General features: G+C 45.2%; 1 protein-coding gene across 2 annotated transcripts in view; it reads left to right on the forward strand.

The window, feature by feature from the left end:
• Positions 1-24773, forward strand: part of ALDH1L2 (aldehyde dehydrogenase 1 family member L2) — a 69792-nt gene that overhangs the window by 5377 nt on the left and 39642 nt on the right. The window contains exons 1-4 of one of the 2 annotated variants that reach the window (XM_075938579.1): positions 4464-4723; positions 14874-15015; positions 21459-21693; positions 23625-23790. In XM_075938579.1, coding sequence (XP_075794694.1) covers positions 4673-4723; positions 14874-15015; positions 21459-21693; positions 23625-23790 — 594 coding nt within the window. In that variant the 5' untranslated portion in view covers positions 4464-4672. Of the gene's footprint in view, positions 1-4463; positions 4724-14873; positions 15016-21458; positions 21694-23624; positions 23791-24773 lie in introns of those variants that run through there. The other variant, XM_075938571.1, reaches the window with a different exon arrangement.

Raw genomic sequence — 24773 nt, forward strand, 5'->3', positions numbered from 1 at the left:
ACTCAGATTTGTTTGCAAAAATGATTAGATTTCTAGTGACAGCAAGTCAGGACTAGTTTTGATTGATAAGTGCATATGCAGACTTAAAAGGGGTTTGTATGGGCTTTGCTCTGCTGAACTTCTTTGGACATTTTGACCCTCATTTCTGAAAATTAGTTATCTTCCATGGATTTTTGTTTGTATTAATTTTTATTTTCTACTGTGTGAAAGCAGCTACAAATAGGGCCCCTTAGGGTACATTTACACTGCAACACTATTTTGAAATAACTAGCGCTATTCTGAAATAACTTAGTCTGCGTCTACACAGCAGGACGTTATTTCAAAATAGTGTCAAAATACTGTCAAGTTGAAGGACTTCTTACTCCGACTTCTGTAACCCTCATTGTACGAGGAGTAAGGGAAGTCAAAGGCAGCAGTGGGGAAAGCGGGGGCAGGGGTAGGCTGCTGCGGAAAAGCCTCTGTCCTCAATGGGCCCAGGCTTGCCATGGATAGAGGCTACTCCAGGGGATGTCAGTGCACTTCGGTCTCCCCATGGACAGGGGCTGATGCTACCCCATACTGCTGCCTCTGTATCTCACGCCTGGCTGGTGTGTGAGAGGCATGCATGGGGTACAAGCACTTTCCACTTGCTCCCTTAGCATCTGGGGAACGGGATCAAAAGCAAACCATGACTTGGAGCACAAAGGGGCAGCAGCTGTGCACTCCGGGTTGCAGCTTGCTTTTGATCCCGTTCCCCAGACGCTAAGGGAGCGAGGGGAAAGTGCTTGCATGCCTCTCATGCTTAGCAGGCCGCGTCCTGGTGCATATGGCTGCTCTCCACCGTGCTCCCGAAGTTCTGCCCTTGCCCCCTGCCCTCTCAACATTCCACCCTAGAGGAGCTGGCAGCTCCAGAGCTTCCTTTGGCCACATGAGCCCCCTCACTCCATGGATAGACAGGGGACGGAGGGGACAGGAGCTGAGGAAGCAGTGCGGGCAAACAGCAGCCAATGGGACCTGAGAAGCTCCATGCCTTGCAGTCTGTACATCCCTCAGCCCACACAAAAGCTGCCAAGCTGCGACTGTACTCTGGAGTCGGTCTGTAAATGGGTCATTTTTTACCATTTTTTCTTTTTTTTTGGGTACATTACCCCCACTCTAACCATTCAAAAGCTATAGGAGTGGTGTGAAGGGTTTAGTAGGGCTTGCAAATATGGATCATTTGGGGGGGGCGGTCTGTGACATTTTAATAGATTGAAAAGGGGTCCATTTGCTCAAAAAGATTGGGAACCACTGCTAAAGATGCATTCATGATCTAGATTGTAATTGAATTACAATGAGATCTAAATGGCGGGGGAGGGGAGAGCATCAGAATAAGCCATAGAGCACACTAAGAAGCAGATACAATTCAGTCCTTGTCATCTCTCTACTCCAGGTGGAAAGAAACTGTACCAGATAAAAGGGTGGCATGACTTATTTCCCACTCTTTGCTAGCTCTGTTGTGCTTCCCATACCTGCAAATCCACTTTCTGGCCCCTCTATTGAAGGAGAAGTAGCAGCTCTGCAGTGATTGCAAAGGAGAGAGCTCTCACACATGGGCAATATCATATGGGTAACCAAGAGAAAATGGGGCTTACAATTAAGCTGTAAGGATTTTTGCCCTGGACACTAAATACAGAGAGTCAATACTTTTTTTTGTTTGTTTTTTGTTTTTTTCCCCCTGTCTGGTATGGAGTGGGCTGGTGCATATACTTAAAGTACCAGTGCCTAGCCTAGCATCCTTTGTGCTCTATTGAGCTCTGTGCTGGTTACACGTTTCAGGAACTTGTCTTGACTTCCCTGAAATGGCTATATGAATCCATCCACAAGGGATGTAATAATAAGCAAAAGCTTATAGGTTAATGCTATAGACTACACGCATTTTCCTCCTTCCCCCCTTTGCCAGTACATTTTTAGCAGGCTGGCCAGCAGCCCAGCTCAGTCCTGGCTTGCACTGAGTCCTGGACCTACCCCCCCCACTGCGGCACTGCATTTGAAGTGTATTAGGAGCCAGGTGGGCAGGCAGCCCGGTTCAGTTCCGGCTTGTGCCGAGACCGGGAGCTCAGACCCCTCCCCCCGGACAGAGGCTGCCCGAGGACTATAGAATAGTCAACTAATCGATAAGAATTCATGAGGTTAATTGACTATTCAATTAACCAATATTTAACATCCCTCGTTATGACAGCATAGCCATTTTCTTCCCTCCTCTTCTCCTATGTGTCTGACCCTCTCATTGTCTTCCTCATCTTCCAGGGATGGGCCTCTTATGTCTACACTGTAATTAAAAACCCAGGCTAGTCAGTGCCATCTGACTGGGGCTCTAGCTAAGATCTTGTTTAATTGTAGAGTAGATGTTTTGGCTCAGGCTGCTGCCTGGGCTCCAGGACCCTGCAACGTGGCTAAATCTGGATATAATTGGAAACAGTTGTCAGACTACCAATGTACTGCCTACCCACTCACACCCTTTCCCCATGGAACATTAAATCAGCCACCTCCTTCAAGAAGGAACTCTAGCGGTAAAGAAAACTAAGGGGACTCAGTATGAAGGGCTCAAATTAATTATATGTCTCAGAAGGGGAAAGAGGAGCTAGTTTCAGCACAGCATCACTGCTGGTGCCCTGTTTCTCTTTGCCTTGCTACATTTTACTCCAAAAAAACCCATGCTTTTGTTATTAGGGTATGAAGATACAAAAACAGCAGAGAAAAAAATAGAAGAGGTAAAATATACATGGTGGTTGTGCTCCACACAGATTGTTTGCAGCAGGGTTTTGATAAGGCATCTGTTCTTTACCTGTGTCATTAAATAAAAAGGAGACTAGATAGGTTTCTGTATGCACTGTGTTTACTACAGGTTGAACCTTTCTAGTCTGGCAATCTCTGGTCTGGCAACATCCATGGTTTTACATGATTTTAGTTAGCCAAATGTCACTTATCATGGGAATGGCCAACTTTCCCTTGGTTCCATGAAGTTTGTTTACAGCCATTAGACCTGGCTCTCAGTGTTATTTAATGTTATTTAGCTCTAATTTACCCCTACATTTCTTTTAAAAGTCCAGTAAGCAGTGTAAGTGTTGGTAATGCTGCTAAGCAATATTAACCTCCTGGGGTTTAGCAAATTCTCTGGTTCAGCACTGGTCAGGTCCCAAGGGTAAGGGACTAGAGAGGTTCAATCTGTACATTCAACACCTCAAATAAAAACAAAAAGGGATTTGGAATAAGAGAAGTTAAAGATGTTAGAGATGGATAGATAATGTTTGCCAAAAATTGTGAAATTTTGTTTCTGGCTTTCATCACAACATAATTTTTGACAAAGGTTTCCAACTATGTCTGGTTATTAATTTCCCAGTGTCACTCTACACTGTGGTCAAGAATAAGATTGCTGCTAACAGTACTACCACTCTCAAACATTCAGAAATCATGTGTTGCCCCTGAATTCATGTGACTGATTTTTAATTTGTGAATTTTAAAAAAATCATTAGTGCCAGGTCATTTTTATTTATCTTCTGAGGGGAGGGGGTTGAGCTTGTGTAACACACACACCTGCTGGGTGTGTTCACTGTCCCGCCTAGTGGCATTAGACCACTTACAGAGAAAAAGAATGAGTGTGCTCTATAGGCTTAGGCCAATAGCTTTTAGCTCAAGAGGTCATGCACTAAACTCCAGAGGTCCCAAGTTCTGTTTGCCTGCCTGGTTACATGTGGCCTCAACAACACCATGGGTTATGGTGCATGCATAAAACCTGCCCTTCCTTCAGGCTATTGACTCCTCAAACACCATCCCATGAAATTCACTCAGCTGGGCATTCATCTTCAGGATTCTTAGTGATGCCAACCAGCAAACTCAAAAGCTCAGTTTGTGCTCCAGGATAACTCAACTGGATGTTGGGCCTGGCATAGGACCACAACTAGAGCAGAAGAACAGCCACCCTCTCACCTGTCCAAGGCACATGGCAGGGAGCAGGCACACTACTGCAGCAGACCTGCCTTACCTGTTCAGCGTGTAAAGCAGTTTCCCTCCTTCTGGGCAAGAAAAGCCACCAAAACCCTCCTGCCCCCTGCAAGCTCTGCAATGTTTGAGCCGCGCCTGTCTTCGATCTGCTGCAGGGACACCAGCTAGGGAGCACGAAACACCTGTTCGGACTAGGGAAACGGCTGATGGCCTGATCTCCCCACGGGGCAACTTGGGGACTCTGTTCTTGCTGGAGCTCCCCCGCCAAACCTGCTCTTGTCGGGCGGGCTGGCGGCTCAGTTCGGCCCTGGCCACCCGGATCGGCTTGCAACGTCACGAACAACGGAAGAACCAACCCGCTCTCCAGCGCACGGAGGGGCAGGTGCAGCAGGAGAAGCGTCCTCCGCTCGGGCAGGCTGCTGGCAGCGATTCAGCCGGGACGCGGGAGCCTGCTGCGCTGCAGCCCCCGGGTGGGCAGGGAGGCGCGCGCGCGCTAGCGAAGCTGCTGGTCTGTGCGCGCGCGCGCGCCTGCCTGGCTCGCGGCCACCGGCATCCAGCTTCGGTTGCATCAGACAAGCAACTCAGCCTGGGCCGCCGCCCCCTCTGCCTCTGCAGGCTCCCGGGGACAGGTGTTCCCTTCTGCACCGCAGCAGCTGCTCCGGGTAAAGCCTCAGACCTGTGACCCGCTGGCACCAAAAATCCTGCCGAAATGTTGTGGAAAGTCCCCCAGCTGTTGAGGAAATTCTCCACCACGGCCACAGTGAGTGTGTGCTGATGGGGGAGGACGGGTTTCCCTAGGAAAAGCGCTTTGCAGGAGGCCGCAGCTCAGGAATGAAGGTGCAGGATCAGGGCACATGGCAAATCTCTTGCCTTTTGCTTGCAGGACTATGAGCGTATTTGCTTTGCAAGGCTGTGAGGAGCCACAGTAGCCCGGGAATTGGGGGCGGGAGGGGAAGGCCAGTCAGCTGTGCTTGAATAAGACTTCTGCAAGGATAAAAATAGGCCGTGATTTTGCCGCATGAATGTTGGCGCTGGACGGTCAGGGGGTATTTGACTTGTTTACGAAAATAGGAGCATGTTGCTTTGCCAGGCAATGGCGTGGATCTCGGTATATTCTCTGGTACCACGCTGTGCATTGCAGGAGTCTGGGAGCTGCAAGGAAGAAAATCGATGATGCTTTCGTCACGTCTTTGCTTGAAAGGATATTAATCGTGTTCTCGTGGAAAGCTGGGCAGGGAGGGTCAGCAGGGCACTGAGACTGGAACAGCTGTGAGAGGAGCTAAAGAGCTACACTTCTCAAAAGGATCTAGCCATGCCTGCTCCCATTACTGCAGCCCAACGGGGAGAGGCGGGGCTAGGTCTTCTGGAGAACAAAATCTTCGGCTCCTGCTCCAAACGCTGGCCTTGGAGGCGTGTCGGTTTGTGAACATCGCTGTCTGTAGATAATTGATACAAGACATTTGGCTGCCTGCTGTTGGATTCAACTGCATTGCTATGCTGCCCCAGCTGGGAGACTGTGATAACGATTCCTGCTCTTTAGGGCTGGTTATTACAGTTAAATACGCGTCCTTTAAAATTTGTAAAAAACTGATGCTTCGGGCACTCTGATTAAGAGTCATGGATGCACTGAATGCAGTCTGGGGACGGGTTTTTTTTTTTCACCCGAAAGCTGCTCTGTTTCATATTTGACAGCATGGCTGAGCGTGAGGGTGGCTGCCTAGGGAATCCACTTGGAAGTATTTTTACAGTTAGAGATGTTAGTTAAACTCTTTGGAATTGCACCAGCAATGTAAATGGATGACTGACACGTTGCATACAAAGACTTGAATCGGGAGGGGCTGTGCTGATTTTCATTCAAAGAAGCATGGTTTTAGCGCGTGAATCCTAATGCTATGTAGAATTAAAATGTCCATGTTAATGTTTCCTTTGAGAAGCATTTTACATCGTTTTTAAAGGGATGTAGCAATATGAATATTTTCCTTGATGTCATCAGTAACAGTGTCTCTAAATTCTTGAAGAGAATAAATACACTATAATATTGTAACCAGAATGGAAGCTATTGAAAATTAATCTGCAGGGAAATTGAACTGAAAACATTACCAGTGAAACATGTTAGAGCTCCACACCAAACACAATTCCAGAAATATTTGTTATTTATAATAATGAAATGAATACCCATTTCAATCCTAACCTTTTCCCTTTACAAGGAGAAACTGTAGCATGGACACATTTTTTCTTTTTAATGATTTGGTTTTGATACGAGACTTGTAGGGCTATTAATATATACAGTGCTTGTTTATTTTCATTTTATGTTGCAGGGCATGCATGGGAGAAGAATAAGAATCAGAATGGAATAAATGTTGTAATTCTGTAGGTCATGTAAACAGCCATTAAAATAAACTCTATGGATTTTATGTTATTTAAAGTAAATTAATATATTAAAATCCATGGATACTGTGGCCAACATTTTCAAAGTATATGCCCCAAAATTAGGCAGCTACATATATATTTAAGCATCTAAATAAAAGAGGACTGATTTTAAGAAATGTTAAACATCCACAACTTCCTTAGAAGTCAATGGAATCTGTAGCTGTACAACATCTCCTAAAAGCAAGCCACTTTTATTTAGATGCCCAACTGTGGATTTGGGTACCTATCTTTTTACATCACCTGAACAAATCAGTTTTCTGGTGGTATGCTATACACCAAATTTGTTCCCTGCATCTGGTTGGGGAGCCTCATATCCAAGTAAAATGAGAGTGAATTTTGAGATCTTTTCTTTAGTATTTTTATCTATGTTATAATACAAGTGAAGTAATATCACAAAGAAGAAAAAAGAAAGCAAAACAGTTCAACAAATGAAAATTAAATAAGAATGTACAGACACTTTCCAAATCCCTGATCCTCTGCTGACACAGCTTTGTAAGACCGTGGACCATGTTAACAAAAGTCCTCCAGAAGTTCCCATGTGGGAAAAATAAAATGGCCTTTATACCTTATAATGCTGAGCCATCTCTTTGTCATCAGTTTGAGAGCCACTACTTTATAGGTCTGTTGGGATAATTCCACAGTATCCATTTGTATGTCAGAAGCAACCGAAAGTCCATTATCAGTAAAGTATGAGGATTGCTCATATATTAATATGCCACCTGTATGATTTGATAGCATTTAGAAAGTTTCTGTTTAGAAGCTAGACAATGGGACCTATCTTTTTAGTGGTGATACATCCATCATGGAGGTGACTTTTAAATGAAAAAGTAACTACAAGGCTGTCCTACATTCCTACAAGCAACTCCCATTCTCAAAAGACCAGCAAATTGTGTAAATATTTTTTGTGGAAGATCTTCCAATTCTAGAACAAGACACAGGTTTTACAGGAAGATCCTCAATTGGTATTTTTAAATAGGTTAAAAGGAAGCAACCAGAAGTAACAAAAAAAAAATGTGTAGCCTGATCCTGCAAATTTCCTTCTTGTATGGGACTCCAGTGAACCCAATAGTAGTTCTATTCATGGAGGACTTACTTTGCATGAAGGCTCTTGCTTTCTACCAGCTAAAAATATAAGTGACAACACAGTACAAGATATTATTGTCTGTATTAAATGTAAAGGTAAAGTAGTTCAAGGGAGAAATTCTTCAAGAATAGCTGGTCATAGAAAACTTATATATCCCTCATGCTGAGCAATTCATTTTCAGTTCAAGCAACTTTATATATACGTGAAAAGATATAGTTGGCTTATTGCCAGGTTAATCTTGTTCATCAGAATGCAGAAAGGTAATTTTTGTCTATTTGTAAGCATGCATGCATGAGCATTCTGAGCTCTTATTTTACTAGCTAGACTACTTTATGCAGGCAGTCCCCGAGTTACGCGGATCCGACTTATGTCGGATCCGTAGTTACGAATGGGGATTTCTCGCCCCGGAGAACTAGAGCAGCGGGACGCCTGGTCCTGCCGCCCGCCTTCTCCGGGGCGAGAAAAGCTGCTCCCCATCTCCCTGGTCTGCTGGCTCTGCCAGCAGACCAGGGAGACGGGAGCAAAGTGGCGGAGCACCTGGAGCCTGACCCGTTGCCGCTTCCAGATCAGCTGGAAGCGGCGCGGGTCCGGCCCCCGGGTGCTCCGCCGCTTTGTTCAGCGTCTCCCTGTTCTGCAGACCAGGGAGACGCTGAACAGAGCGGCGGAGCACCCGGGGGCCGGACCCGCGCCGCTTCCAGCTGATCTGGAAGCGTCAACGGGTCAGGCCCCCGGTGCTCCGCCACTTTGCTCCACGTCTCCCTGGTCTGCTGGGGGGGGGACGCAGCTAGTGCCCCCCCAGCAGACCAGGGAGACGTGGAGCAAAGCCAGGGGCCTGTGGTAGAACAGGTGGGGCACTGCCGTTTGGTCCCGCAGCACCGCTTCTTGGCGCTACTGGACCAACCCGGCAGCACCCCAGCTGCTCTGCCCCAGGCGTCCTGATTCAGCTGCTGATCAGTTTCAGCAGTGGCTGAATCAGGATCCCTGGGGCAGAGCAGCTGGGGTGCTGCTGGGTTGGTCCAGTAGCTCCGAGGAGCAGCCGCGCTACTAGACCAAGCCAGCAGCACCCGAGCTGCTCTGCCCCAGGCGTCCCAAAGTCAGCCGCTGCTGAAACTGACCAGCGGCTGACTACAGGAAGCCGGAGGCAGAGTTGCTCTGCCCTGGGCTTCCTGGAATCAGCTGCTGATCAGTTTCAGCAGCAGCTGACTTGGGGACGCCTGGTGTTCCTATCTTGAATCTGTATGTAAGTGGAACTGGTGTCCAGATTCAGCGGCTGTTGAAACTGATCAGTTTCAGCAGCGGCTGATGCCAGTTCCGACTTACATACAGATTCAACTTAAGAACAAACCTACAGTCCCTATCTTGTACGTAACCCGGGGACTGCCTGTACTTACCGGTTTAAAGATTGCATCCTCTCTTTAACCATAACTAATTCCTAGCTCAGAACTCTGCTAAACATAGAGAAATCTGTGCTCAGTAACAATTTTCATAGAATCGTAGAATTACAGAATGCTAGAACTGGAAGGGACTTGGAGAGGTCATTGAGTCCAGTCCCCTGCTTTCATGGCAGGACCCAGTACCGTCTACCATCTCTGATAGATGTCTATCTAATCTGCTCTTAAATATCTCCAGAGTTGGAGATTCCACAATCTCCCTAGGCAACTTATTTCAGAGTTTAACCACCCTAACGTTTCTCCTAATGTCCAACCTAAACTTGCTGCAGTTTAAGTCCATTGCTTCTTGTCCTATCCTCAGAGGCCAAGGAGAACAATTTTTCTCCCTCCTCCTTGTGACACCCTTTTAGATACTTGAAAACCACTATCATGTCCCATCTCAGTCTTCTCCTTTCAAAACTAAACAAGCCCAATTCTTTCATTCTTCCTTCATAGGTCATGTTCTCTAGACCTTTAATCATTCTTGTTTCTCTTCTCTGGACTTTCTCCAATTTCTCCACATCTTTCTTGAAATATGGTGCCCAGAACTAGACACAATACTCCAATTGAGGCCTAATCAGCACAGAGTAGAGCAGAAGAATGATTTATTGCGTCTTGCTCACAACACTCGTGTTAATGCATCCCAGAATAGTGTTTGGGTTTTTTCCAACAGCATCACACTGTTGACTCCTATTGAGTTTGTGGTCCACTGTGACCCCTAGATCCCTTTTTGCAGTACTCCTTCCTAGACAGTCGCTTCCCATTCTGTATGTGTAGAATGGATTATTCTTTCCAAAGTGGAGTACTTTGCATTTGTCCTTATTAAACTTCATCCTATTTACCTCCGACCATTTCTCCTGTTTGTCCAGATCATTTTGAATTATGACCCTATCCTCCAAAGCACTTGAAACCCTTTCCAGTTTTGTATCATCTGCAAACTTAATAAGCGTACTTTCTATGCCAATATCTATATCGTTGATGAAGATATTGAACAGAACGGGTCCCAAAACACATCCCTGCAGAACCCCACTTGTTATGCCCTTCCAGCAAGATTGTGAACCATTAATAATTACTCTCTGAGAACGGTTATCCAGCCAGTTATGCACCCACCTTATAGTAGCATCTATAGTAGCCCCCGTTTTGGGCCAGATCCTCAGCTAACAGAACTAGTATGAACATAATGTGGCGCCATGTACTTCAATGGAGCTACACATCGATTTACAGCAGCTCATGATCCAAAATTTGTATGCAGCTCCATGAAACATGTGAATCAGATTTATATACATATAAATTTAGTGACTAAAGATATATGTTTATGATTGTAGAGTACGTATATTATAAAAACTTCACCTGTGAAAACAAAACTGCTCTCCTGAATTAATATTTTGAGATAGGTGTTCTATCATATATATAGTAGCCCAATGTCTGTGACTCTGTAATGCTGAAATGCTGGCTGTTCCCTCTGGGCGGCACTGTTGCCTCAGTCATGTCCTTCGCCTCTTGCCATGGCGCTCGGCTGACTTCTGCGCCGCTCAGCCAGGCTGCCACGGAGTAGCAAGCGGCGCAAGCGGCCGTTTGGGCGCTGCGGTCCCTATGCAGCACCCCTGGGGACTCCATGGGCCCCCGGATGAGAGGCAGGAGGGGGAGGAGAAGAGAAAGAGAGAGATGGAGAGAGAGGCAGGAGGTGGAGGAGAGCTGGGGGGAGGCAGGAGGAGGAGGAGGAGAGAGAGAGAGAGAGAGAGAGATGGACATGGAGGAGAGACCCGAAAATCACGTCTTATGACAGACTATTGGCTAGTTTCTAAAATATTTTTCAAGCCCCATTTCATTTACTTAGACTTGGATCATGCTTATTGACTTAAAATTGTTAGAGTAGTTTTTCTTGTCTGAGTTTTCAAGAATGTAAAATAATGTGATTTTTCCAAGCATAAATGGCAATCATACAGGCAAATTGGCTAACTTCCAGGCTTGTCTGCGCAGCTAAAGTGCAGTTTGCTCTCTGAATTCAGAATTTTTGTCCTCTCAGATTCGTAAATGTAGAAGCCGAAAAATCTAAAAACTTTGTCACAGGAAAAATAGATGCACAGTTTTAGACTTAGTTAAGGCCCCTTCAGAAATTTGGCCATTGGGGCATGCCTCTTATACTTTCCTAAAATCTTACTTTTGTTTTTGGGAAAGGAAGAGTTTAACTCATCTGATGGTACTTACTTGGTCATGGTATAATAACTTATCTATCTGGACTTTTTGTTACCTTCATTTGCTGGTAGTTCCTATTTTGTGGGGAATAGACTGAAAAAGAAAAATACAAATCTAAAAGGCCAGGTACTTCTGTGTACTTGAGGTGCCATTAAATTACAGTTAACAAGGGAATAAGTGTAGAACAAAAACTTGCATCAGGAGGACTTTCTCTAATGCTTTTTCCATCACATCTATGGTACTGCCATTGACAATTAACATTGTCTAACAGAATGACTTTTTCTTTACTGTTGCAATCTAAGGGAGAAATTTCACTATTGGCCATACTCATTTCCTGTTGTCTTTTCTGCAGGTTGCATGCACACATCCAAGGAAACATTATGGCTCTAAATAGTGCTACAGTAATGTCAGCCGACGGTCAGGGCAGTGTGTGTGTGTGTGTGTGTGTGTGTGTGTGTGTGTGTGTGTGTGTGTGTGTGTGTGTGTGTGTGTGTGTGTGTGTGTGTGTGTGTGTGTGTGTGTGTGTGTGTGTGTGTGTGTGTGTGTGTGTGTGTGTGTGTGTGTGTTTCCGAGAAAAGGTTTAACATCCGTGTCTTTACTGCTAGGACCGGGGTCCCATCGCAGAGGGTGGCCAGCAGGCCAACAGACGCCCCGTTATATAGGAAGAGCTTATTACACCTTAGATTTTAGCTGCTAGAACACAGGGGTTCCTTCGCAGAGGGCAGCCTAGGAAAGGCTGAAAAGGTGCCCCAACGGATCTTGTCACCTGGGAGTGACACACATCCAAACGCCCAAGCTCTCCCTGTGTCTGTCCCTTTATGACCGGCTGAAGTTCTTTTAAATTGTGCTTGGTTCTATTACAGCAACTGAAGGAGTCAGGTTAAAACTTAAACAGTTACAGGTTTATTTGAGGAAGCTTATAAATCATATGGTTGCAATGTTCTATTGTTCTATTTCTTAACTACTAGCAAAATATAGATCTTAAAAATGGTTACAAAGAAGATAAAGATAGAAAAATAGAAATAATGGTACCAAGTAACAGCTTACTCTTTCTATGTGTACACTTAAGACAGAGGACCACATCCAGGTTCAATTTTTACCCCCTTCTGTGCCTCTCGACTCCAGCATGTCAGGCCAGGGCCGGTCCCTCAATTCCTAGGAAAGACGAAAATACGAGGTGGGCGTCCCCATAGAACCTCGGGAGGTCAAACACCTAACCCGACCAGCAGGTAGAGGGTAGAATGTCACTCAAAGTGAGTGTGTGCTGGACCTATCTTTTATACTCATGGGGTCACGTATTTCTCTTTCTTGTCTGTCATGCCAAATGGGGCTGGCCTGTCTTTTGTGAGACCAGTTCTTACAAGGGAGTTGTGAACTTAATTTACACTTGTAAGAGAGAATTGAGATGATTAAATTGGAAGTACTGGACATTCTTTTCTCAGTGGGGGATTCCTCTCCCAGGGACTGTGTGTTCGTATCAACATGGGTGCCAGCCTCGCATATCCTGATCTTGCATCAAAGCAGATCAAAGCTTAATGGCTATGCTGATTGCCTTAATCGCTCTCTCTCTCTCCACATATCTGGTTTTTTTTTCAGCTTCTCAGGATCAGATGAGCCAGCATAGACTATGCTGATTTTATTGCTCCTTCTCTGCCCTGTATGCTTCAGAGAGGCAAATAAGATGGATGAGATGGGGGGGGGGGGGAGGGGGAAGGGGGTGTCTGTCTGGCTACAAGTAATTTTCCTAATTCATGAACATTTCCTGTATCATGAATATCCTACCAATTTTTAAGACTTCTTTCTGGGGCTAACTGTGTAGCTGAAAGACAATTTGAAACTCATGTCATTTATGGAAAGTACTTCAACTCACTCACTCATAAAATGGTTTGTGGTTTGTTTCAAAGTATTATATCTTTCAGTACCTGAATGTTTGCTAATCCATACAGGATTTGTAAGACACTCATATGGGCAGTCCAAATCACCTGGGACCAAAATAGTGGCCTTACTGGTTGTGGGTCTTGTGTCCCAGCTTCCCATTGAGACAGCATCCCTTTGTAGGAGGGAAACTATAAACTAGAGGCATTTCTTCAGTGAAAGATATAGGAATTGCACCTCACTTTCAAATGGCACATAGAAAGAGGGTAGAGTTCTAAAAGGGCTCTTACTGCAGCTGCTAGGACTAAACTGTTTCCCACTCTCTGAAGAATTGCTATAAACATCTGTACTTTAGTTCCCTTGTTTTTAGGACTGATAAATTATTTAAAAATTGCAATTGCAAGATTAAAAATAGTTGTGATCAATCACACTGTTCATAATATAATGGCAGTTTGAATTAATTATAAATAATTTGAATGTTTTTCTACATTTTCAAATACTCATTTCCATTACAACACAGCACTCACTTAATTATTATTTTTATTACAAATGCTTGCACTGTAAAAAGATAAAACAAATAGAATTTTTCAGTTCAACTCCTATAAGAATTGTAGCGCAGTCTCTTTATTATGAAAATGCCACTTACAAATGTAGAATTATTGTTTGTTTTTTTTACTTAACTGCACTCAGAAATATAACAATGAAAACTTCAGAGCATACAAGATGAAGCATGAAGGGACATACAAATATTTAGCAAAGGTGTGGGGAACCTCGGGCCTGGGGGCCAGATGTGGCCCCCAGCTTGCCTGGATCTGTCCCTTGAGGCTCAGGGGGTCCCCCTAGCACTGGGGAGCCCGTGCTGGCACTCCAGCCTCCCGGTGCCCCACCATGGGGCTGGAGCACACAAATTCTACTAGGCTAGGTCCCCCTAGGCTCTAGTGTGTGAGGGGAATGTGGGGAGTCTCTCCTCAGTCAGGGGCAACGTGTTTTTGTTTTTGTGGGTTTTTTTGCTTCTCACTCGTGTGTGGCCCTCAACTGATCTTTCTGTGGCTTACTGGCCCCTGACCCAAAAAAGGTTCCCCACCCCTGCTTTAGCATATCTGGTGAGTAGATACCTTGTAACACCAGCAATAACTGTGCCGTGTGAACATCTGTTCTCTCTTTTCGGCCACTCTGTAAATAAGAAGCTAGCAGTGTTATCTCCCATACGTGTAAACAAACTTGTTTGTCCAGGAGACTGGTTGAACAAGAAGTAGGAGTTGATTGTACTTGTACAGTAGTAATACAAGGATCTCCTCTTATGTGAAGGAAGGACTTTGGAACTGACCTCAGCCACAGATACGTTGAGTGGCTTTAGCTAATGTGACATTGAACATACTGTGAAGTCTATTAACATTTGTCATTCTTAGAAAATACTTTAATTTTCCTGCAAGGATAATAGGTGAAAAATAGATTAGTGGTCATATTCCAGAAATTTATGGTAGGAATGGCTAAATTTTGCTAAGAGTCTGCTTCATAGATAAGATTTCATAGTATATTGATCATAGATAGAATAATGACTGCAGTCTGCAAATTTTGTTATGCCTTTTTGTAAGAAGCAATGCGTGTATGTGGAGAAATTTCTTCTGATGATATAATAGAGGTAGAAACAATATCAAGTGATACTTGTATGCAAAGAAGTATGGTCTCACTAAATTGCAGATTACGTGTACTACTTAAGAACAAGGTAGAAAAATGGGGCCATTTATTTTATTCCATTATAAATTATTGCGAAAGAAAGATACTATTATTTTACAGATCAAAACTAACATTGACTAAGAAAAAGACAGAATTGCATGTGGCAACATAATACTTCTGCATCCTAAAATGTGGTTTGCATTAACTCTTGTTGACAGGCTTATCAGCATAAGATAAAGCTAGCTCTGATAGGTCAGAGTATTTTTGGTCAAGAAGTCTATAGAAACCTGAAGAAAGAAGGACATAAAGTTGTGGGAGTGTTCACCATTCCAGATGTGAATGGGAAAGCTGACCCTTTGGGTAAGTATAATCAGTCACAATGTAAGTATCATTATCGTGCTTCTCCATGAGAGGTCATTGTCCTTATGGCAGTCATTTGTACGTACCACATAGTAGGGATGTGAAAGTGTAAATATGTACACAGTTAACTGATGAGCCTGGGCTCATCAGTTAACATGCATAGTTATACCCCTTCCCTGCCTCCATATCAGAGGCAACATGTGGGGGCAGGCAGGGGCCAGTGCTTGCACTAGCTCCCAGGGTGCCACCTGCCTCTGCTCCTCCCCGCGCTGCAACACAGGAGGGAGCCAGTGTGTGCAGGCACTCCTTCCCACATCCTATGCAGCTACCTCTGTACTAGAGGCAGCAGCGGGGGTGAGGGAAGGCAGGAGCCGGTGCTCAGGGAGCCAGTTGGCTCCCCGTGTGCACCGGCTTCTGGGGAACCACCTTCTCTCACCTCCCCCACCATATAAATGTGAAACTGCTAAAGTTTTCAGCAGTTACATATTAACCTGAATAAACACATTTTAATATGCCTAACATATAGCTAGATGTATAAATCTGTGCCATGTTCTTTGGTGTAATAACATAATCTGGTATTCTTATTTCAGTATTACATTCAATTCTAACTAGAATTAATTGCCACAGGCTATATCACCACCTTACACATCTGCCCTATTTAAAGAGCAGCTCATAGTGCATTGTCTTGGGAACATCCTCGAAAGCAGATTGTGATTCAGAGCATCACAATCTGCCACACAAACCTTTTTCTGCCCTAGGGAGGAAGTAAATTGCTGGGCATATAACTAGCCTAGTATGTCATCTGGTTGGCTGGCATAACTGTGCTGTCTGGCACATTAAGGGTGCAGGAAGCCAAGTTTCTGCCCATTCTCAGTCCCTAGTCTCTCCTGATCGCCTCTATGGAAGTGAAATAGAAGCTCTGCAAATCCTGCTTCCCACAGCGTAGTCCAGTTTAAGGTACAAGTGGACCATTCATGAGAGTAAAGGGATGACCTATCCTTCCCCCCACCTTACTCCATTAGATAGGCATATACATATGTTCCAGCCCTTTAAAAGTAGTTTAGTTGCTGAATGATCATATTCAGCAGTGCACTCATGCAATATAATTCTAGTTCAGAGTAACAAAGGAGTTGCTTTGAAATAGCTAGCTTAATTTAAAAAAATATTTTTTCACTGGTGCCACAACAGCTAGTTCATAAGGTTAACAACTACAACTGCCAAAACAGATTAACCTCGGTGCTAATTAAAATTTTAAATTACATTTCATAAACTGTTTCTAGTCAGTCAGTGTTCCCTGACATGTTGTTACAAGATTTTTATTAAGGAAAAGTCAACCATAAATATTGCTTATTCAAACAGTTACCATTCTCAGACTTGCATATTGCTTTCAGGTTTATTAAATTATATAGTCTGACTTGTTTAAAATATAATTATGAAGCTTTTCCTAGTTAGGAAGAATTTGATGCTATCTACTAGCTTAATAACAGATAATTCAGCTAACTATGAGAAGGTACTATGGAGAAGCATTGTAATGCTGTGCAACCTAAGCATTATTCACTTGGGCTAAAACTTTCATTGATTTCTATCAATTACCTATTTGAACTGGGCCATAACATTAGTTTATTATGCAGTAAGTGACAAAAATTTGTTAAGGCTGATAGTTGGCTGCATTTTTCACTCAGATGAATATAGTTTAAATTTAGAATGGAATTTGGTAATAATATTGTATGGTCAGCTGAGATTTTATTTCTAAAAGCAGTGGGAATACATGTGTAAGGACATGCAAATACTTACAAAATTCTTTGAACTTACATTAATCAGATATGCTTCTGAAGATTACTTTAAAACCTTCAAACTCCACTTTTTACTTATAAGATAATGAAGACATTTATAGAGTAAAATTAAATAAGATGGATTCTCTGGGCCATGAAGGACACTGTGTGCTTCATCCCGTCCCACAGGTTTTTTTATATGCAAATGTGCCAAGGTGTGGTGCAAACTCAAAAGGGTTCCTCTCACAAGCTTTAATGGGCCTGCACACTTGCTTACAATAGATTCTACAATATAATAGATTGTGTCCTACCCTATATGGCGGGCTGTTGGGTCACTGGGATTTATCTGCTGTGTGGTTCAGAGCATCACAATCTGACTCATGGTACTTCCCCTGCTCTGCGGGGGTGGGGGAAAGGAGGGAGTGGCAATACATTGCTAGTCTGTCTGGCCTTTATCTGGCCTAGGATGTCATCTGGTTTACTAGTCCAGCTGTGCTCTCTGGCACATTGAGGGAGTATGGAGCCAAGAATCAACCTATCCTCACTCGCAGGTTTCTCCTGATTACCTGTAGGGAGGTGAAAGAGCAGTTCTGCAAATCCTGCTTCCCATTGCACACTGCAGCCCGTGGTACAAGCAGACCATTGAAGACAGTAAAAGGGAGAATGTATGCCATTACTCCATTGAATAGAAATCCATGTATGGTCTAGCCCAGGGGTGAGGAACCTCTTTTGGGGTGGGGGGTCACTGACCCACAGAAAAATCATCCAGCTGGATGGCCAGTGTGGGGGTATGTCTACGCTACAGCACTAATTCGAACTAACTTAATTCGAATTAGTTAATTCGAACAAAACTAATTCGAACTAGTGCATCTAGACCTAAAAACTAGTTCGAATTAGCATTTTGCTAATTCAAACTAGCATGTCCACATTGAGTGGACCCTGAACCGAGGTTAAGGATGGCTGGAAGCAGTGCTGGCAGGGCATCAGATTAGGACTTAGAGCGTGGAGATGCTGTCTCAGGCTAGCCGAGGGCTGTGCTTAAAGGGACCCGACCCCCACCCCGGACAGACAGTTCTCTGGGGTTCCCCGCTTGCAAAGCAGTCCTGGCTTGGAGTGCCCTCAGTGCCCACACTTGGCACATCACAGCACTCGGCCATCAGACCGGCTGCACTTGCCGCAGGCTGCCATCCGAAGGGGGGGTCAATCAAGGGGCTTCAGGAGAGTTTCCACCCCGAGGAGCCCGCAGAGCCACCCCAGCCCTCCCCATCGGGGGCTCGTACCCCATTCCTCCCTCACCTCCTTCCACTTACCCCTCCCTAGCCCCCCTTCCTGATGTACAAAATAAAGGACACGTGTGTTAAAAAATAGAAACTCTCTTTATTGAACAAAACTCAGGGAGACTGGGAAAAGGAGGTGGGAGAGGGGAAGAGAGAGGGTGGGAGAGGGGAGGGCAACTAAAATGATCAGGGGTTTGGAACAGGTCCCATATGAAGAGAGGCTAAAGAGACTGGGACTTTTCAGCTTAGAAAAGAGGAGACTGAGGGGGGATATGACAGAGGTCTATAAAAGTATGAGTGGTGTGGAGAGGGTGCATAAAGAAAAGTTCTTCATTAGTTCCCATAATAGAAGGACTAGAGGACACCAAAGGAAAGGAAGGGTAGCAGGCTTCAAACTAATAACAGAAAGTTCTTCTTCACAAAGCAAATAGTCAGCCTGCGGAACTCCTTGCTGCAGGAGGCTGTGAAGGCTAGAACTAGAACAGAGTTTAAAGAGAAGTTAGATAAAGTCATGGAGGCTGGGTCCATTGAGTGCTATTAGCCAGGGGATAGAAATGGTGTCCCTGGCCTCTGTTTGTGGAAGGCTGGAGATGGATGGCGCGAGAGAAATGGCTTGGTCATTGTTTTGGTCCATCCCCTCCAGGGTCCCTAGTGTTGGCCGCTGTCGGCAGACAGGCTACTGGACTAGATGGACCTTTGGTCTGACCCAGTATGGCCATTCTAAATTCAGGACTCAGGGTTGGGGGTCTCAGTGGACCACCTTGATTTTCATGCCAACCTGCTCCTGGGTGGCCAGGCTGGCAGCTATCCTGCCCTACATGGCCACTTTCCTGTGCCTAGTGCGGAGGTCGTCGATGAGGTCCACGATGTCCGCACTAGACCAGGTGGGCGCCCGCCTCTTGCGGACCCGGGCAGGCTCCTGGGAGCCGCCAGCCTGGTCCCGGGAAGAGGCGGAGGGCTGGGTGGCAGCGGGTGGCTGGCTCGAGCTGTGCCAGGTGCAGTGTCTGCTGGCTGGGTGCTGGCAGGCTTGCACCTGGCACGGGCACCGTAGCCAGCCCGTGCCCCTTTAAGGGCTCTGGGGCCAGGAGGGGGGCAGACAAGTTTCCCTGGTGGTGCCCAGAGTAGCCACCAGGGAAAGCTGGGGAGGGCTAGCCTCCCACTAGTTCGAATTAAGTGGCTACACAGCCCTTAATTCGAACTGCTTAATTCGAACTGCTTAATTCGAACTAGGCGTTAGTCCTCGTAGAATGAGGTTTACCTAGTTCGAATTAAGCGTTCCGCTAGTTCGAATTAAGTTCGAACTAGCGGTTTGTATGTGTAGCGCCTATCAAAGTTAATTCGAACTAACGTGTGTTAGTTCGGATTAACTTTGTAGTGTAGACATACCCTGGGGGAGGAGCTCTGAGCGCTGAGAGCCAGGTCCAGGCAAGCTGAGGACTGCATCTGGTCCCTGGGCCTAAAGTTCCCCACCCCTTTAGGGCTTTGTCTACACTGCGAGTTTTTGTGGCAGAAAATATGCTAATGAGGGACTCGTTAGCATATTTTCTGCTATTTCTTTTTGCGCAAGGGGTTTGTGCACAAAAAGAAGCAGTGTAGCCACTTTGCGCAAGATCCTGATGCCTCTCCCGGCATCTTAAATGTCAATGCATCTTAAATCACCGTCCACACAGTGGGAGGTCGACAGGAGCAAACACTCCTGTTAGCTTCCATTACTCCTCATGAGGAGCAGGAATACTGATGCCGATGGGGCACCCTCTTAGTTCAAATTAGTGGGTCTTCACTAGACCCACTAAATCGAATCCCAGAAGATCGACTGTGACAGCATCGATCTTCCATGTAGTGCAGACATGGCCTTCTCTCTTCTCCTCTTCCCCCCCAACGCCAGCCTGGGCTCCTTCTCTCTCCTTCCCCTTCCCCCGCCAGCCCGGGCCCCTTCTCTCTCCTTCCCCTTCCCCCACCAGCCCGGGCCCTCTCTTCCCCCACCAGTCTGGGCCCCTTTCTCTCCCTCTCCCTCTCCCACCAGCCTGGGCCTCTTTTCTCTCCACCCCCTGCCAGCATGGCTCCCTTCCCCCCGCCAGCCCAGGGCCCTTTCTCTCTCTCCCCAACCCTAACCCCCCACCCCTTCTCCTCACTGCAACACATGCCAGGCCCAACTCTAACCCCAGTGTCTGGGGAAGCACAGGGGTGCCTGCCTGCTCTGCGTGGGGCACAGTGAGGCACAGGTAGTGCTGTGTGCCCATGGCGTCCTGGGGCACTGTAGCCTGCTGAGGTGGGGAAAGCAGCAGTGTGGAGGGCTGCTGTGCTGACCTCTCCTCTTTGCGGTCCTGCCTGTGCTACTCACCACTCCACCCCGGCCACTGAGAACAGAAGGCAAGGAGCAGACAGTTCGGTGCAGCACTCTCCTAGGCAGCTCAGGAGGGAAGGGGGGGGCCTTTGACAGCCACGGTAAGTGCAGTCTTTAGAGAGGGGGCAAAAAGGTACTATGTAATTGAAGACTGTATCACAATGTATATGTACAAATGGGGAGGTCATGAAAAAATGTTGCCCAGGAAACCTTTATTCTGGCAGTTCCAAAATTCTGAGTGTGTGACTCTGCAACCTCAGTAATGTTGCTTTAATGTAGCGTTTTTTGTGTGCTGTGTATTTGTGTGAACTCAGGCTGGAACCTGGACTCTGGGATCATCCTCACTCATGGGGTTTCAGATCTCACGCTTCAGCCCAAGAGTAAATAGCTCTGCAGCCTGAGCCCTGTGAGCCTGAGCCCACTGACATGGGCCAGCTGGGAATGTTTAATTGCAGTGCAGACATACCCTTAGAGCATGAATCCAGAGGTGCTGTGTCTACACTTCAAAGCAATAGCGCTTGAAGTCTGGGTCCCAGTTTGATTCAGAGGCACCACCCCTGTAGGATCTTAGGGCCATAGGTCCAATCCCTGCAGTAGTGCGATTGGTGTGTAGATGGCAGTGGGGTTAGGCTTGAGCCACAGTTCATACGCTGGACTTGCATTGCAATGTAGTCGTACCCACTGAAAGTCCCTTGTCCTAGGTTCAGCCCCATCCCCTTATTTGGCCTGACTGGGAGCACCTGTTCTGGCACAGCGGTGCTGGACCTACTTTAATCATTGGTTCCAGCACCATCCAATAGTTGTTTATGGTGCTGTATGGTAAGAACCAATAACATACTTTCCACCCTAGGCATCTGAGTTCTGTGGGCACAGGTTAGTATATACATGACAAGAGAGTATAATGACATTTAAGCATCAAAACAAATAAAACAATTTTATTCAATTATCTGTTTTATCTGTCATGCTATGTCATCCTTATTTGTTACATTAGAAATTAAAATGTAACATACTCTCCCCCCAAAAAAACCTTGTTTTTGTCTTGTTTCTCAGCGCTGGCAGCAGAGAAAGATGGCACGCCTGTTTTTAAGTTCCCCAGATGGAGAGTTAAGGGCAAGCCTATCCAGGAAGTAGTTGACGCCTACAGATCTGTTGGAGCCGATCTAAATGTACTTCCATTCTGTACACAGTTCATCCCCATGGATGTTATTGACTGTCCAAAGCATGGATCAATTATCTACCATCCATCCATTCTTCCTCGCCATAGAGGAGCATCAGCTATCAATTGGTGAGATTATTTTATTACAAGTAAACCCAGAGCTTTTTAGATTTCCATCAGAGACATGGGCCAAATCCTCTACTGGTGTAAACTGGCATCATTCCAAGCTCCCTTGCTTCTTACCAGCTGAGAATCTGGCCCATGGTCTCTACATTGCTCCTAGGTTCCAATGTAATTTTTGTTGATTGACTTTTTTTAACCAGTTTTATGAGTATTCTATTGAGATTGCTGCTATGAATCGTGTTTCTAGTATTGTTTTAATCACATAACTCTAGTCACTATATATAAAGAAAGAGGTGTGCATTTAGGCTACGTCTAGACTGCATCCCTCTGCCGACAGAGGGATGCAAATCAAGCACTTAGGAAGTGCAAATGAGCCCGGGATTTAAATATCCCGGGCTTCATTTGCATACTCCTGTTCTGATGCTGTGCCGATCAGGCTAAGTGTCAAAAGGGAAAGTAAAGTGTAGCCGCAGCTCTGCTGACATTTTTTTCAGGAAGAACGGCTCTTGCGCAAGAAGAGGGTTTTGTGCAAAAAGGAGCCGTCTACACAGCTCCTTTTTGCGCAAAAGCCTCTTGCACAAAAATTATGCAAATGAAGTGTGGTGATATTCCACGCCGCACTTCATTTGCATAAACTTTTGTTGGAAGAAGGCTGCAGTATAGACGTATCCTAAGGTTTCAGACATTTGTAACTTTTATTGTATCTGTAAAGAAGCCCTACTTGTCCTCCCTTATGTCGTCTTCTTTTTGTTCAAACATATAGGGGTACCCTTTTACTGCTGTATGAGGAAATTTAGTGACATACCTGTCACTACTAGTAGTAGTTATTTTGTAAAACCACCAGAATTAGAATTTACTAAAGACTTATTCCCTTTTGTTGGAATTTCTATTTCAGATTGCAAGAGCCAGTAATATGACTAGCTGACACATTTTCACTAGTATGTCCAGACAGTAAGAATTTCACTTCTGCAATGAAGTCACATTCTTTGCCAACATTAGTTTTCCAGATCCACCAACTTGCAGTCATTATAGCTTTTGCTGCTGTTCTGTGAAGTCTCAAAAACTAGGGGGAAAGGCTGCCAAAGAACAAATAGATCATGTAGGAAATGATGCTGGTGATTTACATATAGTCAAATGTGAAGCAGTGTTCACTAACTGTGTGTGTCTCCATTTGAACTGCACAACTAGAAACAATTGTGTCTGATTTCCAGCAGTGCTGAAGGCCTGCAACTCCAAAGGGTAACTGTGACCTGTGTGGTTAAAATCCTTTTCAAATTCAGAGAATGTAAATTACCGTTGCTTTATTGAGGGCTATACGTAGATACGATGTTCCAATTTGCTTGTCTGAAACTTTTGGTAGTATTAGGGTGCTCTGTTAAACAGTTGTTATGTTCCATCCTGGAAATACACTGTAGTTGTGGACTACCTCTGTTTCTCTTGCCTACCTCTTGTGTATATAGTGAAGCTTATTTAGTTTAGTTTAATAACTGACATGGAGATGGGCAGAAAAAAGACTAGTAGAAGCACAGGCGTTAGCACTGTTTTGTTTTGTTAATATTGAAGGTTCCAACTTCCAAAGGGTGTCAACCCACTGCAGCTCTTTTGTGCCATTTGTTGTACTATTCATAATTAATTTAAAATAATTTAGGATGATAAACTATGAATCAAGAATGACTAGACTGCAAAGTACAGCACATAAGACATTGGCCACAGCCTTGCTTATGCTATTATGTTTACACATCAGCAATGTCAAGCCTATAGATCTTAAATAATAGCAATGAAGTCACTGTACTAAGAAAGCTGATTAGAATTCATATGGACACATGCGCACATATCTCCATATTGTGCCTGCATCAGGCATATGAACTATCAAATGGGCTGATACTTGTGACTAAGGTAATTCCCTCTATATTTGCTCTAAAATATTCTATTGGCAGGACTTTAATTCAAGGAGATAAAAAAGCAGGATTTACTATTTTCTGGGCTGATGAAGGTCTGGACACTGGACCAATTCTTCTGCAACGGGAATGTGATATAGGACAGAACGATACTGTGGATGACTTGTATAATCGTTTTCTTTTCCCAGAAGGCATAAAAGCTATGGTAAGTCTTCCTGTGCTGAACACATACATTTTAAAAGGAAAAATCTGGCACATCTAATCCTCTTGGAATTTGAACATACATTAAATAAATAAGGGTATGTCTACACTACCCCGCTAGTGCAAACTAGCGGGGTAATGTATGCATACCGAACGTGCAAATGAAGCCCGGGATTTGAATTTCCCGGGCTTCATTTGCATAAGCCGGCCGGCGCCATTTTTAAATGCCGGCTTGTTCGAACCCCGTGCTGCGCGGCTACACGCGGCACGGGCTAGATAGTTCGAACTAGCAAGCCATTCCGCACTATCTGTATGCGCCGGCCGGCTTATGCAAATGAAGCCCAGGAAATTCAAATCCCGGGCTTCATTTGCACGTTCGGTATGCATACATTACCCCGCTAGTTCGCACTAGCGGGGTAGTGTAGACATACCCCAAGATACTAAAGAAATTTGAATATACTGGGCCAGATCTTCATCTGGAGTCATTACATTGACTTCAGTGGAGCTATGCTTATTCACATCACTGAATGGAGGCTCACAATGTTTTGATTAGAGCAGGCCTGGGCAAAATATGGTCTATGGGCCAGATCCGGCCTGCCAAGCCACCAGATCCGGCCTGCAAATGCAGAAGGGAAACTCCAGGCAGACTTCTCTGCTTGCCCCACAGCCCCGCACACTACTCAGAAAAGCGGCTGTGGTTGCCATTTCTCTTTAAAAGCTGTGAGCCCAGAGGGGAGGGGCAAAGGCTTCAGGCATAACTCATGCCCCTAGCACAATCCCATTGGCTGGTTTCTGGCCAGGAACTAGCCAGTGGGAGCTGTTTGTTTGAATAACTGGGAGCACATGAAGCACCACATACTCTACCCCTCCAGCTCAGTTATTCACACATGCACATGTCCCTACAGCCTGTGCAGACAGGGCAGGCAGGCTGAGAAACTTTTTAACCTCTGCAAGCATTTAGCTCTGCAGGCAGGCTGGTTGGGCTGC

Source organism: Pelodiscus sinensis, chromosome 1, assembly GCF_049634645.1.
Source record: "Pelodiscus sinensis isolate JC-2024 chromosome 1, ASM4963464v1, whole genome shotgun sequence".
In the NCBI taxonomy this organism is placed as follows: Eukaryota; Metazoa; Chordata; order Testudines; family Trionychidae; genus Pelodiscus; species Pelodiscus sinensis.